Raw genomic sequence first — 15785 nt, forward strand, 5'->3', positions numbered from 1 at the left:
TAAGACATTGCATTTTCCATTTGCAATACAGTGTTTATAAAGTGCAATGTTATTTCCTTCCACATGCACATGTTCCATACTCAAGTATTGAGAATGCCCAAGAATTTACTATAGCAGCTCAATTTTTAAACTGCTACAGACAGTCATATTGTGACCATGAAGAAGTATTCTGAAGACAAAGCTAACACACACAAAATAGGACAGCACTGAGATCATCAGGACCAAAGCTCTGATCAAACTGTACCTAAAACTCACATAACTCTAGACTTACCAGTCACATGGGCCAATGTCCCTGCTTGACTCACATTTTCTGTTATCTGTAACTGAAACATCTTTATGCCTACCACACTTAACAGTCAACATCCCTTAAGACTTTACCTCCAGAAAACTTTTCATGGCTGGTAAATACTCTTCTCTCTTTTCCTTTGAGCTCCCCCAGTACCAAGAGTCTGAGTCACTCAACTTATCACTTCTCTCTCTCTCAGACATACACACATACAACAAACGCTCGTGGCATATTTGTGGTATTTTACCTAACTTTCTGCCCTTCCCTTGGTTATAGCCCTGACCCTGGTACAAGATAACATTCAACATTTGTTACACTAAATTGTGACTGTCAGTGCTTCTGTCTCCTCCTCCCCTGAAGACTGTTAGCTCCTGCGGGCCTGACAGTCCCTTGACTCAACTCCTCTCTACTTCAATGTTTTATGCTTTGACCCAAAAAATGGGGCTTAGTAGGGAGAGAGGTGGAAGACTGAAGGGCATCCATCCGAACTTGTTTACTAACATTTATGTGTTCTTCCCTAGTTACCTGCCTCCATGCCTTTGCGGGAGAGGGAGCCACCTAGGTTCCCTTCACCTGGAATGTCTATTTTCACACATTCCAAACTCAAGGCCAACTCTGAAAGGAGAAAGGGCTGTGATTGACTGGGAAAGGACATGTGGCAACTTTCTGAGATTACGGTAATGTTCCGTATCTCAATAGGGATGTGGGTTACACAGGTATATACATTTGTCAAAACATGAAATTATACTCTTAAGACGCTTGCATTTACTTCATTTTATGGATATTTGAACTTTAAAAAGGTTCACATATTGAACTCTAGTAAATGGCATGCATGATGAAATGTTTAAAGGAATGTGTACACATGCTCATAATTTTGAAATGCATAAAGTGTTGATACATGGCTGGACATATGTGATAAAGCCAAGTGTAGTAAAATGCTAATTGTAGAATCTGGGTGGTAGATATATGGGTGTTCACAGTACAATTACTTTGATTTTCTGAATGTTTGAAAATGTTCATCATAAAATGTTAGGAAAAAAATAAGAGATATGGGTCAACATCTCTGGTATCTTCACAGTCACAGACTTGATTTAGACCTCATTACATCTTAACTGGAATCTTGCAATCACCTTTACACTGGCCTTCATGTTAGCCCACTGCAGTCTCTCCTCACCCCAAGGATTGCCAGAGAGAACCTTCAGAAGCAAAAATTGGACCTCCGTGATCCAGTCTCTGCCAACCTCTTCAGCTTTATCCCTGACGCTTGCCACCTTACTGCAGCCTGTACTACAGCTCAACCCAGGGCGTGTAGTTCCACTCACACACTGGGCTATTTTATGACTTTCTGGTTTGCTTTTGTCTTGTTTTTGAGACGGAGTCTCACTCTGTCACCCAGGCTGCAGTGCAGTGGCACAATCTTGGCTCACTGCAACCTCTGTCTCCAGGGCTCAAGCGATTCTCCTGCCTCAGCCTCCCTTGTAGCTGAGACTACAGGCATCCGCCACCATGCCCAGCTAATTTTTGTGCTTTCAGTAGAGACAGGGTTTCACCATGTTGGTCAGGCTGGTCTCAAACTCCTGACCTCAGGTGATCCACCTGCCTTGGCCTCCCAAAGTGCTAGGATTACATGCATGAGTCAACATGCCCAGCCTACTTTATGACTTTCTGCTTTTGCCCCTGTTGTCCCCCTTGCTTGGAATGCTTTATTCCAACTGATCCTCTGCCCTCCTTGCCTGGTAAATGCTCTTCAAGACTCAACCCAGGGATTACTTCTTCCCATAGCATGTCTTGCCACTCAAACTGGGTTGGGTCTCCTTCTTTTTTTTTTTTTTTTTTTTTGTTTTTTTTTTGGGATGGAGTCTCACTCTGTCGCCCAGGCTAGAGTGCAGTGGCGCGATCTTGGCTCACTGCAAGCTCCGCCTCCCAGGTTCACGCCATTCTCCTGCCTCAGCCTCTAGAGTAGCTGGGACTACAGGCGCCCGCCACCACACCCGGCTAATTTTTTGTATTTTTAGTAGAGATGGGGTTTCACCGTGTTAGCCAGGATGGTCTCTATCTCCTGACCTCGTGATCTGCCCGCCTCGGCCTCCCAGAGTGCTGGGATTACAGGCGTGAACTACCGCACCCGCCCATGGGTCTCCCTCTTTCATGCTCCCATAGCACCTCAAACTTACTTGTAACACAGTATTTATCCTACTATGATCTATGTGGGTTTCCATGTCTGTGTACTAAACTAGATGCTCCTTGAAGAGCAAGCCTTCTAATAGAATGCACAGGGTCTGATCTAAAAAAGGCTTTGATAAACCACTGTAAAACTGAACAATTGATATTGAACTGGCATGGATGACACTCTGGCACCCTCCAACAACTTTGTGTTATAGATTTGATTGTATTTCCTCTACAGGAGTTTAAGGCCCACTGCCCCTATTGACTCAGCCATCTTCCGACGTCTCTCAAACACCATCTTCCTCATGAAGACAACTCAATTTCCTGCCCCAGTTTGGAATGATCTCTCCAATTCCTTTAAAGGCTTACTTTCTATGTACTTCTTTTTTTATGAGATTACAGGCCTTTTTAGGCAAATTTTGACTGGGAAAAATTAAAATACATTGATCAAAAAAGAAAAAAAACTGCACAGAATTTGCTACATATTTGGGTCCTTCAGTGTTTTAAGTGTGTGGAACAATGCTACATCTGTACTTGGGCTGGCTTATTCAGTGTTGGGCCCTGAGAAAGCACCACCAGAGGGAGGAGATCCACCAACAGTGAATCCCCTAGGCATTCCTCCTGCACTCTGCTAGAGCTTTGTAATGATGGGATTGCAGACTCTCTCCAGCTCTTTCTGCTGATGTTCAAATTCTTCCTTCTCAACAGCCTGATTCTTATCTATCCAGTTAATAATTTCATTACGGCTGACAAGAATCTTCTGTTTGTCTTCATTGTGAATCTTGCCTTGAAGTTTCTCATCTTCAACAGTTGCTTCCATGTTGAATTCATAGGATTCAAGGGAATTCTTGGATGACACCTGTCTCTGCTTCTCTTCAGCTTTGTACTGCTCAGCCTCCTGGACCACCCATTTAATGTCTTTCTTGCTAAAATGGCCCTTGTCATTAGTGACAGTAATCTTGTTCTTTTTCCTGTACTCTTGTGCACAGCAGAGACACTGAAGATGCCATTGGCATCAATATCAAATGTGACTTCAATGTGAGGAACGCCTTGGAGTGCCAAAGGTATGCCTGTGAGTTGAAACTTGCCAAGCAGGTTGCTATCCTTGGTCATGACATGCTCACCTTCATAAACCTGAATAAGCACATCAGGCTGCTTGTCAGGGTAGGTAGTGAAGGTCTGTCTGCTTGGAAGGAATGGTAGCATTATGCTTAATGTAGTCATGACTACACCATCGGTTTCAATACCATGGGAAGGAAGAATGACATACAAGAGCAACAAATCTTGAGCATTTTCAGATTTGTTGCCAGACAGAATGGCTGCTTGGACAGCTGCACCATAAGCAACAGCTTCATTAGGGCTGATGCTCTTATTCAGTTCTTTTCCATTGAAAAAGCCTTGGAGAAGCTTCTGAATCCTGGGGATAAAAGTAGAACCACCATCCAGGAAAATATCATGAATCTGTGACTTGTCTAGTTTGGTGTCTTGAAGGGCTTTCTCTACGGGGTCCAGGTGTCACAGAACAGGTCAGCATTCAGTTCTTCAAATAGGGCATGTGTAAGAGGTATAGACATTGATTCATTCATAGAGAAAATGGATCTCAATACTAGCCTGGCTGCTCAAGAAAAGAGTATACTTAGCATGTTCACAAGCAGTATGGGGATGTCAGACAGCTCTCTTATTCTCACTGATGTCCCTTGTATGCTTGTACTTGAACTCGGCAATAAAATGGTGGACCACTTGGTTGTCAGTCTTTTCCACCTAAGTGGGTGTCTCCTGCTGTAGATTTCACCTCAAAGATTCCATCCTCAACAGTGAGGACTGACACATTAAAAGTGCCACTTCCAGGTCAAGCGCAATGGCTCACGCCTGTAATCCTAGCACTTTGGGAGGCTGAGGCAGGCGGATCACCTGAGGTCAAGAGTTCAAGACCAGCCTGGCCAACATGGCAAAAGCCCGTCTCTACTAAAAATACGAAAATTAGCTGGGCATGGTGGTGCATGCCTGTAATCCCAGCTACTCGGGAGGCTGAGGCACAAGAATCGCTTGAACCCGGGAGGCAGAGGTTGCAGTGAGCCAAGATTGCGCCACTGCACTCCAGCATGGGCAACAAGAGTGAGACTCCATCAAAAAAAAAAAAAAAAAAAAAGGCCAGGAACGGTGGCTCACACCTGTAATCCCAGCACTTTGGGAGGCTGAGGGGGGCAGATCACCTGAAGTCAGGTGTTCAAGACCAGCCTGGCCAACATGGTGAAACCACGTCTCTACTAAAAATACAAAAAAAATTACCCAGGCATGGTGGTGGGCACCTGTAATCCCAACTACTCAGGAGGCTGAGGCAGGAGAATCACTTGAACCTGGGAGGCAGAGATTGCAGTGAGCCGAGATCGCACCACTCCAGCCTGGGTGACAGAGCGAGAATCCATCTCAAAAAAAATAAATAAATAAAAAATTAAAAGTACCACTTCTAAGGTCAAAGATCAGCACATTTCATTGAGCTCCAACCTTTCGCCTAAGGCATAAGCAATAGAAGCAGCAGTTAGCTCATTGATAATTCTCAGTACGTTGAGATAAGCAATAGTTCCAGCATCTTTGGTAGCTTTGATGCTGAGAATCATTAAACCAAGCTGATATTGTGACCACAGCATTGGTAACACTCTTTCCAAGGTAGGCTTCTGCCATTTCCTTCATCTTTGTCAGAATAACAGAGCAGCTGTCCCCAACCTTTTTGGCACCAGGGACCAGTTTCATGGAAGACAATTTTTCCACAGACCAAGTTGCAGGGGGTAGGATGGGGGGAAGATAGTTTTAGGACAATTCGAGCACATTACATTTATTGTGCACTTTATGTTATTATTACATTGTAATATATAATGAAATAATTATATAACTCACCATAATGTACAATCAGTGGGAGCCCTGAACTTGTTTTCCTGCCACTAGACGGTCCCATCTGGAGGTGATGGAAGAGAGTGACAGATCATCAGGCATTAGATTGTCATAAGAAGTGCTAGATCCCTTGTGTGTGCAATTCACAATAGAGTTCACACTCCTATGAGAATCTAATGCTGCCACTGATCTGACAGGAGGGGGAGCTCATGTGGTAATGCGAATGATGGGGAGCAGCTGTAAATACAGATGAAGCTTCACTGACTTGCTGCCACTCACCTCCTGCTGGGCAGCCAGTTCCTAACAGGCCACAGTCCAGTACCAGTCCATGGCCCTAGAGGACACCTTTCTGGACAGAAGTTTTTTTTATCTCTCCCTTGTATTCTACTTGGACCTTGGGCCTGCCAACATTATTCACTACTACGAAGGGCCAATGCTTCATATCAGACTGGACAACAGCATAATCAAGTCTGTGTCCAATCAGCAATCAGATTTGGCATCAAAAACTGTGTTCATGGGGTTCATTGCAACTTGATTCTTTGTGGCATCACTGAGCAATTGTTCGGTATCAGTAAAGGTGACATAGCTTGGAGTGATTCAATTTCCCTGATCATTGGCAATTACCTCTATTTTTACATGCTGGAAAACACCCACACAAGAGTAGATGGTGCCAAGATGAATACCAACTGCAGGTCCCTTAAACAGGGTTGTTTGCATGTAGGCCGGATTGGATTGTAGAGAAAGACATAGGAACCCCAAAAGTGGCCACAGCATTCAATAAATCCCCATAAATTCTTCAAATGACTTTGCAGTATGTAAATCCAGGTAAGGGCTCATTCAATTCATTCATTCATTCTACAAACAGGTATTGAGTCCCTCCCTATTTTGTGTCGGTGTTGGGAATACAGTTAGCCCTCTGTATTCCATAGAAAGTATTTGAGTTAAAAAATGAAAAAAACACAAAATAATACAAATTTTAAAAATACAACGATTTACATATCATTTACATTGTATTACTTATTGTAAGTAATCTGAAGATGATTTAAAGCATACAGAATAGCCTACATGCAAATACTACACCATTTTACATGAGACTAGAGCATCCGCAAATTTTGGTACCCACATGGTGGGGGAAGAAGGGAGTGTCCAAGAACCAATCACCAGCAGAGGGACTGACTGTATAACCCAACCCCTATCTCATGGAGCTTATATTCTAGTAGGGATAGATAACCATTAAGTGGAATGATGCGTAGTATCATATCAAATGGTGCTAAGTGTTATGAAGACAATGCATAATATCATATCAAACAGTGCTGTTATGAAGACAACAGACTACTTCGATATGTAACAAAGCACTTTAGAATTAGTGGGCTTAGAAGTCCCTTAGGTAGATGACATTTGAGCTGAAGCCTGAATGATGCCCTCCAAAGACACAAGCTTTTGAAACATGACTAGCTTAAGTTTTCACAGCCTTTTATTCACTGACTTGCTACTACGCCAATGTTAGAGTTACCGTTGGTTTGTCTCCAGGAAAAATTTTGAATTGTCTCCAGACAGTTCCAATTAAAAGTAAATGTAACCATTCATTATCATCTATGCAAAGATTCATTCTTTAGCTACACAAGGGAGGACAGATTTCCTGGAAGAGAATGAAAAGGTTATGGGATCCTGTGAATGGTAGAGAGAGACCCGCCACTGGGAATTTGTTATTGAGTATTTAGAGATTTGAGGGCAGTATAAGCATCAAAGACAGTGTTTAAGTCTTCATGATTATTTATCCATTTTGTACCTTCCTTAACAAGTTCTATCAACTGGTAGGACTCCACATTTGACACTAAAATATATACAATTATCAGTCCTCCTCAGTTATCTGGGGCTATGAAAAAGAAAACATAGGCATATTGCAAGTGGCAATAAAACAACAGAGCTTTACTGTGGCATTTCAATTTCTCTAAAACTACTACCGGATCTTTAGAAATGCCAGCCACCAGGGCAGCACTCTTCCAGGCAAACATTATGACTAAACTGTAAAATATTGTGAAAAGTATTCATGAAGGAGGTGAAGACAAAATCACTAAACAGGAACGAGTGAAGAAGCAACACACTGGAACGATGAAATAGGGAGTTTTTTGCAATTTATAAATTTCAGCATCAAATGTTTTCGTTGTGAGGTCTTCTTAATGTTTGTGATTCTAAATGTAATTAAGTTCACCAATACTTTGGGGGTCCCTATTATAGCAGTCAAGGGTCTTCTGTGAAGAACTGAAATGATGAATAACTGATGGTCGCAGCCCTTAAAAACGTTATAATTCAATGAAAGGCTAAGGAGAAAAGTCCAGGTGCTCATTAGCTATTAAAATAAGGCAGATTTTAAGACAGCCATTATACAGAGTAAGGCAAAGTATTGTGAAATTACAGAAAAAATAATAACTGAATCCAGTAGAAGTATCTGCAGATGCGGTCCAAAGGAACTGGTGTCCTGGCTAAGATGGAGCCAGCAGTTATGGGCAATGATAGTGTTCCAGGTGGAGAAAATAAAGTGATCAGATACCAAGATGGCAACACACAGGCAATATTCAGGGAACACAGACTAGATACGTCTGATCAGGGAACAAATAAAGAGTATGGGGAGAGGAATTCTATAGAAATAGAATGAAAGAAACTTGGGTTGGGACTAGAGTTAAAGAACTTTAGACTGTCAAGTAATGACATAGCATTGAACATTTTTTAGTAGAGTGGCTAAAGTGTAAAGAATGGACAGAAAGAGCAGCAGTATGCATTAATTTCAGTTTATATAAACACTACCATGGACCAGGAGTTGGGATTAGACTTCAAATTTGGGGATTAGATAATTTGTTGATAGAATGGACAATGGTTTGTGAGGAGAAGAAAGAGGTGAAGCTGATTCTGCAGTTCCAAGTCTGGGTGACTGGGAGGATGTTAATGCCAGTCTCTAAGCAGAAGCAGGTTTGGAGTGGAATAGGTTTGGTTTTGGGCATACTGTTGACATGACAAAACTGATGTCACATATCCTATTTCCTGACTCCTCCTGGGATTGTCCCAGAGCTATTACCATGATTAATAGTTCATATTGAACAACTCCTTGAGAATAAAATACCACAGGTATCATTTACGTATGACACATTACGTTCTTCTGGCAACTAGGTAGTTGATCTGAAAGACGGGCTGTTCAAAGTTCAAATCATCTTAATTGCACAATGCCGCCGACTGTACGCCCATAAGATACCTTAACCCGGTACACTTCAAAGACAATATTCTCGCCCTTACAACAGAGCTATACATTGTAAACTGCAAACTGAAAAGTAGCCTTTATTCTGAAGGAAAATCAATTTAATATTCTTCCACCAAATTATCAAAACAGTTTTTTTGGCGGAGGCTGGGGAGGGGGTGGTGGCTGAAGCCTCGCCAGAGACTGTGGTGTGGGATTCAACTAAAGCAGCACATCTTCAGTAGGTCCCCCCTGGAGGGTAACGAACGTCTTGGGTTGTCTTTCACCAGAATTGTGTTCAACAACTCACGTTCTGGAGCCAACCCGCCGCAGATCAGAATCCAGCTTCTGCACCACACAGCCGTGATCTCGGACAAGTTACTCAATCACTTGTGTCTCAAATTCTTTACCTATAAAACATCTACAACTACAACTGAAGACTTGGCTGCCAGGCACTGGGCTAGACATAGATTTACAGCGGTGAGGACCACCAAGGGGAGCTAAAATTCGAATGTAGGGAACAGACGATTAACAAGTTAGTTTCAGAATGAAAGACTCGAGTGTAAGAATTCGATGGGATAATTCCTGTAAAGCGTTTAGTACAGTAAAGAGCGAAGGGAAATTCTGAATAAAAGGTAGACACTATTTTAGGATTTGGCCTTCCCCGCCCCCTACCAAAACCACGTAAACTCTTAACAGAAGCGACTTATTATTGTCAGGCGCCTAAAGGCGGCTTTTGGGATAGGGAGAGTCCTTTCTTCCTCCTTGGGGTAAATGCGATTTAGCAGCCTTTACCGACCTACCCAACCCCAGGGCCATTTTGTGGGAGGAGGTTCTCTCGTGCTAGACAAGTTCCCTCTAATAAAGCCCCTTAGCCGAGATGCCAGGATTGGGGTGAGGGAACCTCGCCGCTCCCACAAGGGCTGGGCACAAAAAACAAAAAAACACAAGTTATTTTGATCTTCCCCCAAAGAATAGTAAAGGAATTTCCCCCGACCCCGGCCGCCGGGAGCCCAGAGACCCCCAGCCGAAATAACAATGGCGCTGGAGAGGGCGTGGCCGCGCGTACCTGGGGTGGGGGAAGGGGAGAAAGGCGGCCAGTTCGGATCTGAGCCACTCGCAGGGTCACGTGATATCCTGCCTCGCCCCGCCCCGCGAACAAACCCAGGCGGGGAGGGATTCGGGAAGGGGCGGGGAAGCGGAAGGAGCGGGCGGACTGGCGATGATGGGAAGTGACGAAGTGGCGCAGTTCGCTGCGTGCAGCGACGTGGCGGCGGGGCCGGCACCGGGCAGCGGAAGTGGCTCCGGCGGTGGGACTTGAGTGTTTGTGTTTTGGTTCGTGAAGGAGCCGGCGGCTGGCCTTAGGGGAGGAGGCAGAGGGAGGAGGAGGAGGAAGAATTAGTCGGAACTCCAGCGCCGGCGGCGGCGGCGGAGGAGGAGGAGAAAGGAAAGAGGAAGGCGGAGCGGCGAGAGGCGGAGACGGAGCCCGACAGGGGCGGCACCACGGCACGAGCCCCGCACAGTCCAGTGTGAGGGGAGCGGCGCGAAGAGCAGGCGACGCCGCCGCCGCCACCACCACCGCCATAGATACACTCTCATCCTACGGGCCACGCCTGGGCCTTGCTGCCAGGAAGCTTCGGCCCCGCAGCTGCGCTTGCTGCGGTCTCAGGTAACCGAACCGAACCGCCCCTCCCCCTGCGCAGCGGGGGCCTGGACCCCAGGTTATCCGCGGTCCCCAGCCTGTCCGCGGCCCTGCCGGTACTGAGACCCCCCACCCCTTCTCCCTCACGCGCAGCAGTGCCCTGGACCAGAGAACTATCGAACCCGGCGTCTTGTTCTGCCAGCCCTGGTGACTCATCCTCAAGGGGCTCTGGAGACCGGGATTTGGGGACTGACTGAGGGAGCGACGGGTGTCACCCTTTCCCTTCTCAAGATGGCGCCGTGGAAAGTGTACTGGAGGCCGCGGTTCCGCCTGGTCCCTGTCCTGGCAGTCCTGGGGGTCTCGGTCAAAGCAAATCAGGTTCGGGGGAGGAGGTTGGAAAGGCCAAGGGACCTGGCGAGTGCTGCTTATCCAGGCGATCTGTAGTTGGCTATTAGCTACTCAGGTGCTCTCCAAGCAGGAACCTGGGCCTACTGCAGGTGTCAATGTGGGGAGCTCCGCCTACCTTCAACTTCCAAAGATGAGTAGTGTCGGTGGGTGGGAGGCTCGTCAAAATAGGCTGTCTAGAGACTTGTTTTCTGTTTGGAAGGTAGTGAACTACAGCGTTAAATAAATTCAAGATAACAGGACCGCTGAACTCCTTCACTGGGTAGAGACCATGGAACTTGCTCTGGCGTTATCTTCCCTGGAAGCTGCTTACCTCTGAGACTTTCAAACTTGTTAAGTTCTGAACGTCGTAGTTCACATACTTGGTTTTTGTCTTGCTTAAATGGAATCAAAGCGTTCAATCAGTTGCCTTTCACATAATAAGAAAAAAACACTTGTACACCTCTGGGAATACTCAAGACTGCTCATAAACTTTATTCCTAAAGTAAAATGGGAGTGATAACTCAGCATTTGTATAAACAAAGTACATGGAACAGTGCCTGGCACAAAATAAGTGCCCAGGTCAATTTTTTGATCAAAGAACCCTTAGAAGGATTTTAACTATAGAATGAATAACAGTTATTTTCAAAAGATTACAAATGTATATTATGCAAAATTCTTGTTTTGCAAAACAAGTTTCAATAAGCAGTGAATACAAATGAATGCACGTAATTTTTAACCTTAGTGTTATGCTAAGTGTATATTTACCATTAACTTTAGTTATTTCCTGTTTGAGATCCTTAGGGGGAGTAGCCACAATTAAGTAGCTTTAAACCTTAAAAGTCAAAGTGAAATCAGAATCTTGATTTTTTTTTTAATGGGAGTCTGATATTTTCCCTGAAATTTTGGAAGTGCTGTAGAAATTTGGAGCATATTGTCCTTGATAAGTAATTTCTTGCTTTCTTAAATAAAAAGACAAATGGAAAATGTTTTAATTGATTGTGTGTAATATCTGAAGATGTATTGGTGCGTTTTCAGTATATATGATCTATTGATATTTTATCATTTTCTTATCAAAGGAGCACATTATTGGCAATTTCAATCCCTACTATGTATATTAGAGATTGTTTACATGTATTGTTTTATTTGTCACATCAGCTATGCAAGTTAGATATTATGGGAATAGAAACTTGGAAATTAAAGAGTTTGCCCAGACGGAAATTTGTATAGCCAGGATTACACCCCCAAATCTGGTATGTTTGTGGGGGAGGGGGCATTTTTATTTATACCTTGTTATTTGGAAGCAACTCAGATATTACGTCAATTAATCTGCAAATATTTCAGTATGTAATGGTAAAATATAAGGACTCTAAAAAGCTGGTGTTTAGTTAAGGCAAGGAGGTAGTTTCATTGCCTTAAGAACTAAGATCTCGTGGACATGTTAGGGAATTCATTATGAAGAGCGTATTATAAGCTCATTTTATGGGAAAGGCATATTTCTTTCTTTTGTTTTTAATATAGAGACAGGGTCTCACTGTGTTGCCCAGGCTGGTCTCAAAGTCCTCCTGCCTCACCCCCAAAGTGTTGGGATTTACCGGTATAAGCCACTCTGTCCAGTGTGAAAGACGTATTTCTTATATGAGGTAGCTAAATGAAATATAGCAGGGTTTTTAGAGAGGGAATCATCAGGTTTAATATATTAGCATGTATTCGGATTTTGATTAAAGATAGAAGGAAACTGTTAAGATTGGTTTGTGAGTGGATTGAAAAAGGTTCTTCAAATATTCACTAATTCCTTAGAGATTAAAAATTAGCATAGAAGTCGCCATTCAGGCTAGATTTCTTTAATGTGTTGTTTAAATAAAAAATAATGGCCTGCAGGCTGGGCGTGGTGGCTCACACCTGTAATCCCAGCACTTTGCGAGGCTGAGGCAGGAGGATTGCTTGAGCCCGAGAGTTCAAGATCATCCTGGGCAACATAGCAGTTAAGTGTCTCTACCAAAAAATTAGCCTGGCATGGTTCTGAGCGCTTGTTGTCCCAGCTACTCAGGAGGTTGAGGCAGGAGGATTGCTTGAGCCCAGGAGGTCTAGGTTGCAGTGAGCTGTAACCACGCCACTGCACTCCAGCCTGGGTGAGAGAGCAAAACCCTTTCTCAAAAAAATTTTTTTTAAAAATGGCATGTATATTGTTCGTCTAAAGACTACAAAAAAGTTACAATTAGTGTAAGTAAATAAGTCAGTAATAATCACCACATGGAGAACAACTGTTAGCATTTCTGTGTATGGTATGCTTGAGCAGATGAGGAAACAGTTTTAAGTCTGCCGTTAGGCACACAAACCTGGGAGACTGAAAATATTTGTTGTCCAAAATTACCATTAATTAAATGAAAAATGCATCGTTTAACAGAAAACTTCAAATAATACTAAATTTTAGGATCTGTTCTAAAAGTTTCCCATTTATTAATAACATAATTTTTCTCAAAACAATGTTAATCCAAGTAGCCTGGCTACAGAACTTGAACTCGAGTCATCTCTCAGGTTGCCTGGGTTTGAAACTCGGCTGTGTCACTTCTGTGACAATAACTGTGTGACCTCAATTAAGCTTCTTAACATCTCTGTGCTTGTTTCCTCATTTATAAGGATTGTAATAGTATCTCATTTTATAGGATTGTTGAGAAGTTAAGTACTTAAAGCACTGCCTGGCACAAAGTTGAAGCTTTGAGGTTAGCCTTTTAAAAAAAAAAGTAATTTTGGACCCACATCCTATACCTTTGAATTTCCTTTAAAAGATAGTGACATAATCTAAAGGGCATTGAAGGTCTAGTAGAGTTTAAGATAATCATGCTATAGGCAAAATTTAAAGTGATTAATAGTAAATATGCTTTACTGATTTGTATATTTAATTCATAATTGTTTCTTTACAGGTTTCTTTACCTCCAGAAAGAAGAATATTGGCCCCTTGAATTCTGGAAGTTCATTGAAGAGTCTGAAATTAGGGACTTATTTCAAATTTGGACATGGCTAGTCGAGGCGCAACAAGACCCAACGGGCCAAATACTGGAAATAAAATATGCCAGTTCAAACTAGTACTTCTGGGAGAGTCCGCTGTTGGCAAATCAAGCCTAGTGCTTCGTTTTGTGAAAGGCCAATTTCATGAATTTCAAGAGAGTACCATTGGGGGTGAGATTTTCTTTTTTCCCTGCTTCATTTAATCGAATTATACATTGACAGAAAATATTTTGATGTTCCAATTGTGTGATTATTAATAGCTAAATAAGTCATAGAGTGAAGAAAAGAGCTGTTCAGCTTACCTTAGCTTTAAAACTTGCCTTTATCTTTGTTAAAATGATGTGTTTTTATATTTGATTGTTTGGTTAAACCCTTGTGGTTATATTGTAGCTAAAATACAGATAAAAAACATGAGTAGAATCAGTGTCTCAAGTAATAACATTTGACCTGATACCTATTTCTAGCTAACAACTAGAAGCTTCTTCAAATTAATACAGTACATGTTTGTGCTCAATTATATTGGTTTAAAATGAATAGTAAAAAAGGTAACCTTAAATTCTGATCTATATAACTGAAGTATTTGTAAATAATTATACTTATTTATAAAATTAAATGTAATTAAATACTGCTAGATGTACTTTTTTTTGGTATTTAAGAGATGGGATCTTGCTGTCGCCTAGGCTGGAGTGCAGTGTCCGGATCATAGCTCACTGCAGACTGCAGCCTGAAACTCTAGGCTCAAATGATCTTCTTGCCTTAGCCTCCCACCAGGTAGTTGGACCTAAGGGTGCATGCCACCATGCCAGGCAAGTTTTTTTTTTTTTTTTTTTTTTTTAAGAGTCAGAGTCTCGCTGTGTTTCCAGGTTGGTCTTGAACTCCTGGCCTCAAGTGAGCCTCCAGCCTCAACCTCCCAGGTAGCTGTGATTACGGGTGCTCCCTGCTGAGATGCACATGTAAGAATGCTCCTAAGCTGAGGGAAGAGACAAAGTGATTAATGGAAAGGGACATAACAGGAAAATGGAACCTGAAGAAAAAGATGAAAGAAGAAGGGAAAGAGTAGGCACTGACAAGGGTGGTTATGGTGGGACAGAGATGAGGGGAAGGTAAGATGCAGGGTGAAAAGGAGACAACAAACAGTACAGTATCGTCAAGAGAGGACGTGAAATGGGAAAATTGAATTTTAGCTGGGCATGGTGGTGCATTCCTGTAGTCCCAGGTATTTGGAGGCTGAGGCAGGATTATTTTAGCTTGGGAGTTCAAGTCTAGCCTGGGCAACATAATGAGAACCCATCTCTTAAAAAAATTGACTTTAATCAAAGAAACCTATAATTATATAGCAGTGGGACAAGATAGCCTCTTTTGGGCCTCTGTTTCATCTGTGAAATGATGCTTTTCAATTAGATGATGTGTGGCAAGAGCCACACGGTTTGAGTTTCACAATATTTTGCAAGTGATATATAATTAAGCAATGCTGTTTTCTAAGGTATCCGTGTATATATTTTAACCCCATCCTGTAAAATTAAAGTCAAACTTTGGAAATAAGACAGGTAGATACCAACTGGCATGTGGCAACTTCTTGGAATCTGTCTTTCAGAAGCAAAACTTTATACTGTGCATTTAGTGAATGCTCTTCTGCAAATATACTTGAGAATGTTATTCATAATCTTAGACCCATTCTAGTAAGATAAGTTAACAGAAGTCTACTACCTTCTGGCCTTTGTATATCTTGTTAAAATGTTATATTAGAATGTTTTATGTTTTTTTCTAATGGCTGAGCATCAGAAAGCATCATGGAGCTTTTATTTTGAGTCAGAAGTCTTGGCATTTTAAAAAATGTTAATACACAATATATTAGACATCTTTGTGATTTTTTTTTCCCTGAAAGTACATTGTCTAGATTTCATTAATGAATTTTTCATAAAGATTTTCATTTCTATGTGTAGAGCTTCCTGTTTAAAAACAAAAAGGAATTTGCATCCAAATTTCTATTAATCCTTTTTTTTTTTTTTTTTTTTGGAGACAAGGTCTCTGTCGCCCAGGCTGGAGTGCAGTGGTGTAGCCCTGGCTCACTGCAACCTCCGCTTCCCAGGATCAAGCAATTCTCATGCCTCAGCCCCCCAAGTAGCTGGGACTACAGGCACAAGCCACCACTCCTGGCTAATTTTTGTATTTTTAGTAGA

The 15785-nt window shown here is 42.5% G+C and overlaps 1 protein-coding gene and 1 pseudogene across 1 annotated transcript in view; one reads left to right on the forward strand and one right to left on the reverse strand.

The window, feature by feature from the left end:
* Window positions 1-2720: 2720 nt before the first annotated feature.
* On the reverse strand, window positions 2721-5881 carry LOC117979600 (heat shock cognate 71 kDa protein-like; annotated as a pseudogene).
* Window positions 5882-9653: 3772 nt separating this feature from the next.
* The window catches only part of RAB5A (RAB5A, member RAS oncogene family), a 37757-nt gene continuing 31625 nt past the window's right edge, over window positions 9654-15785 (forward strand). Inside the window, exons 1-2 of the mRNA XM_003826178.4 lie at window positions 9654-10239; window positions 13521-13776. Coding sequence (XP_003826226.1) covers window positions 13614-13776 — 163 coding nt within the window. The 5' untranslated portion in view covers window positions 9654-10239; window positions 13521-13613. The remainder of the gene's footprint in view (window positions 10240-13520; window positions 13777-15785) is intronic.

Source organism: Pan paniscus, chromosome 2, assembly GCF_029289425.2.
Source record: "Pan paniscus chromosome 2, NHGRI_mPanPan1-v2.0_pri, whole genome shotgun sequence".
Classification (NCBI taxonomy): domain Eukaryota; kingdom Metazoa; phylum Chordata; class Mammalia; order Primates; family Hominidae; genus Pan; species Pan paniscus.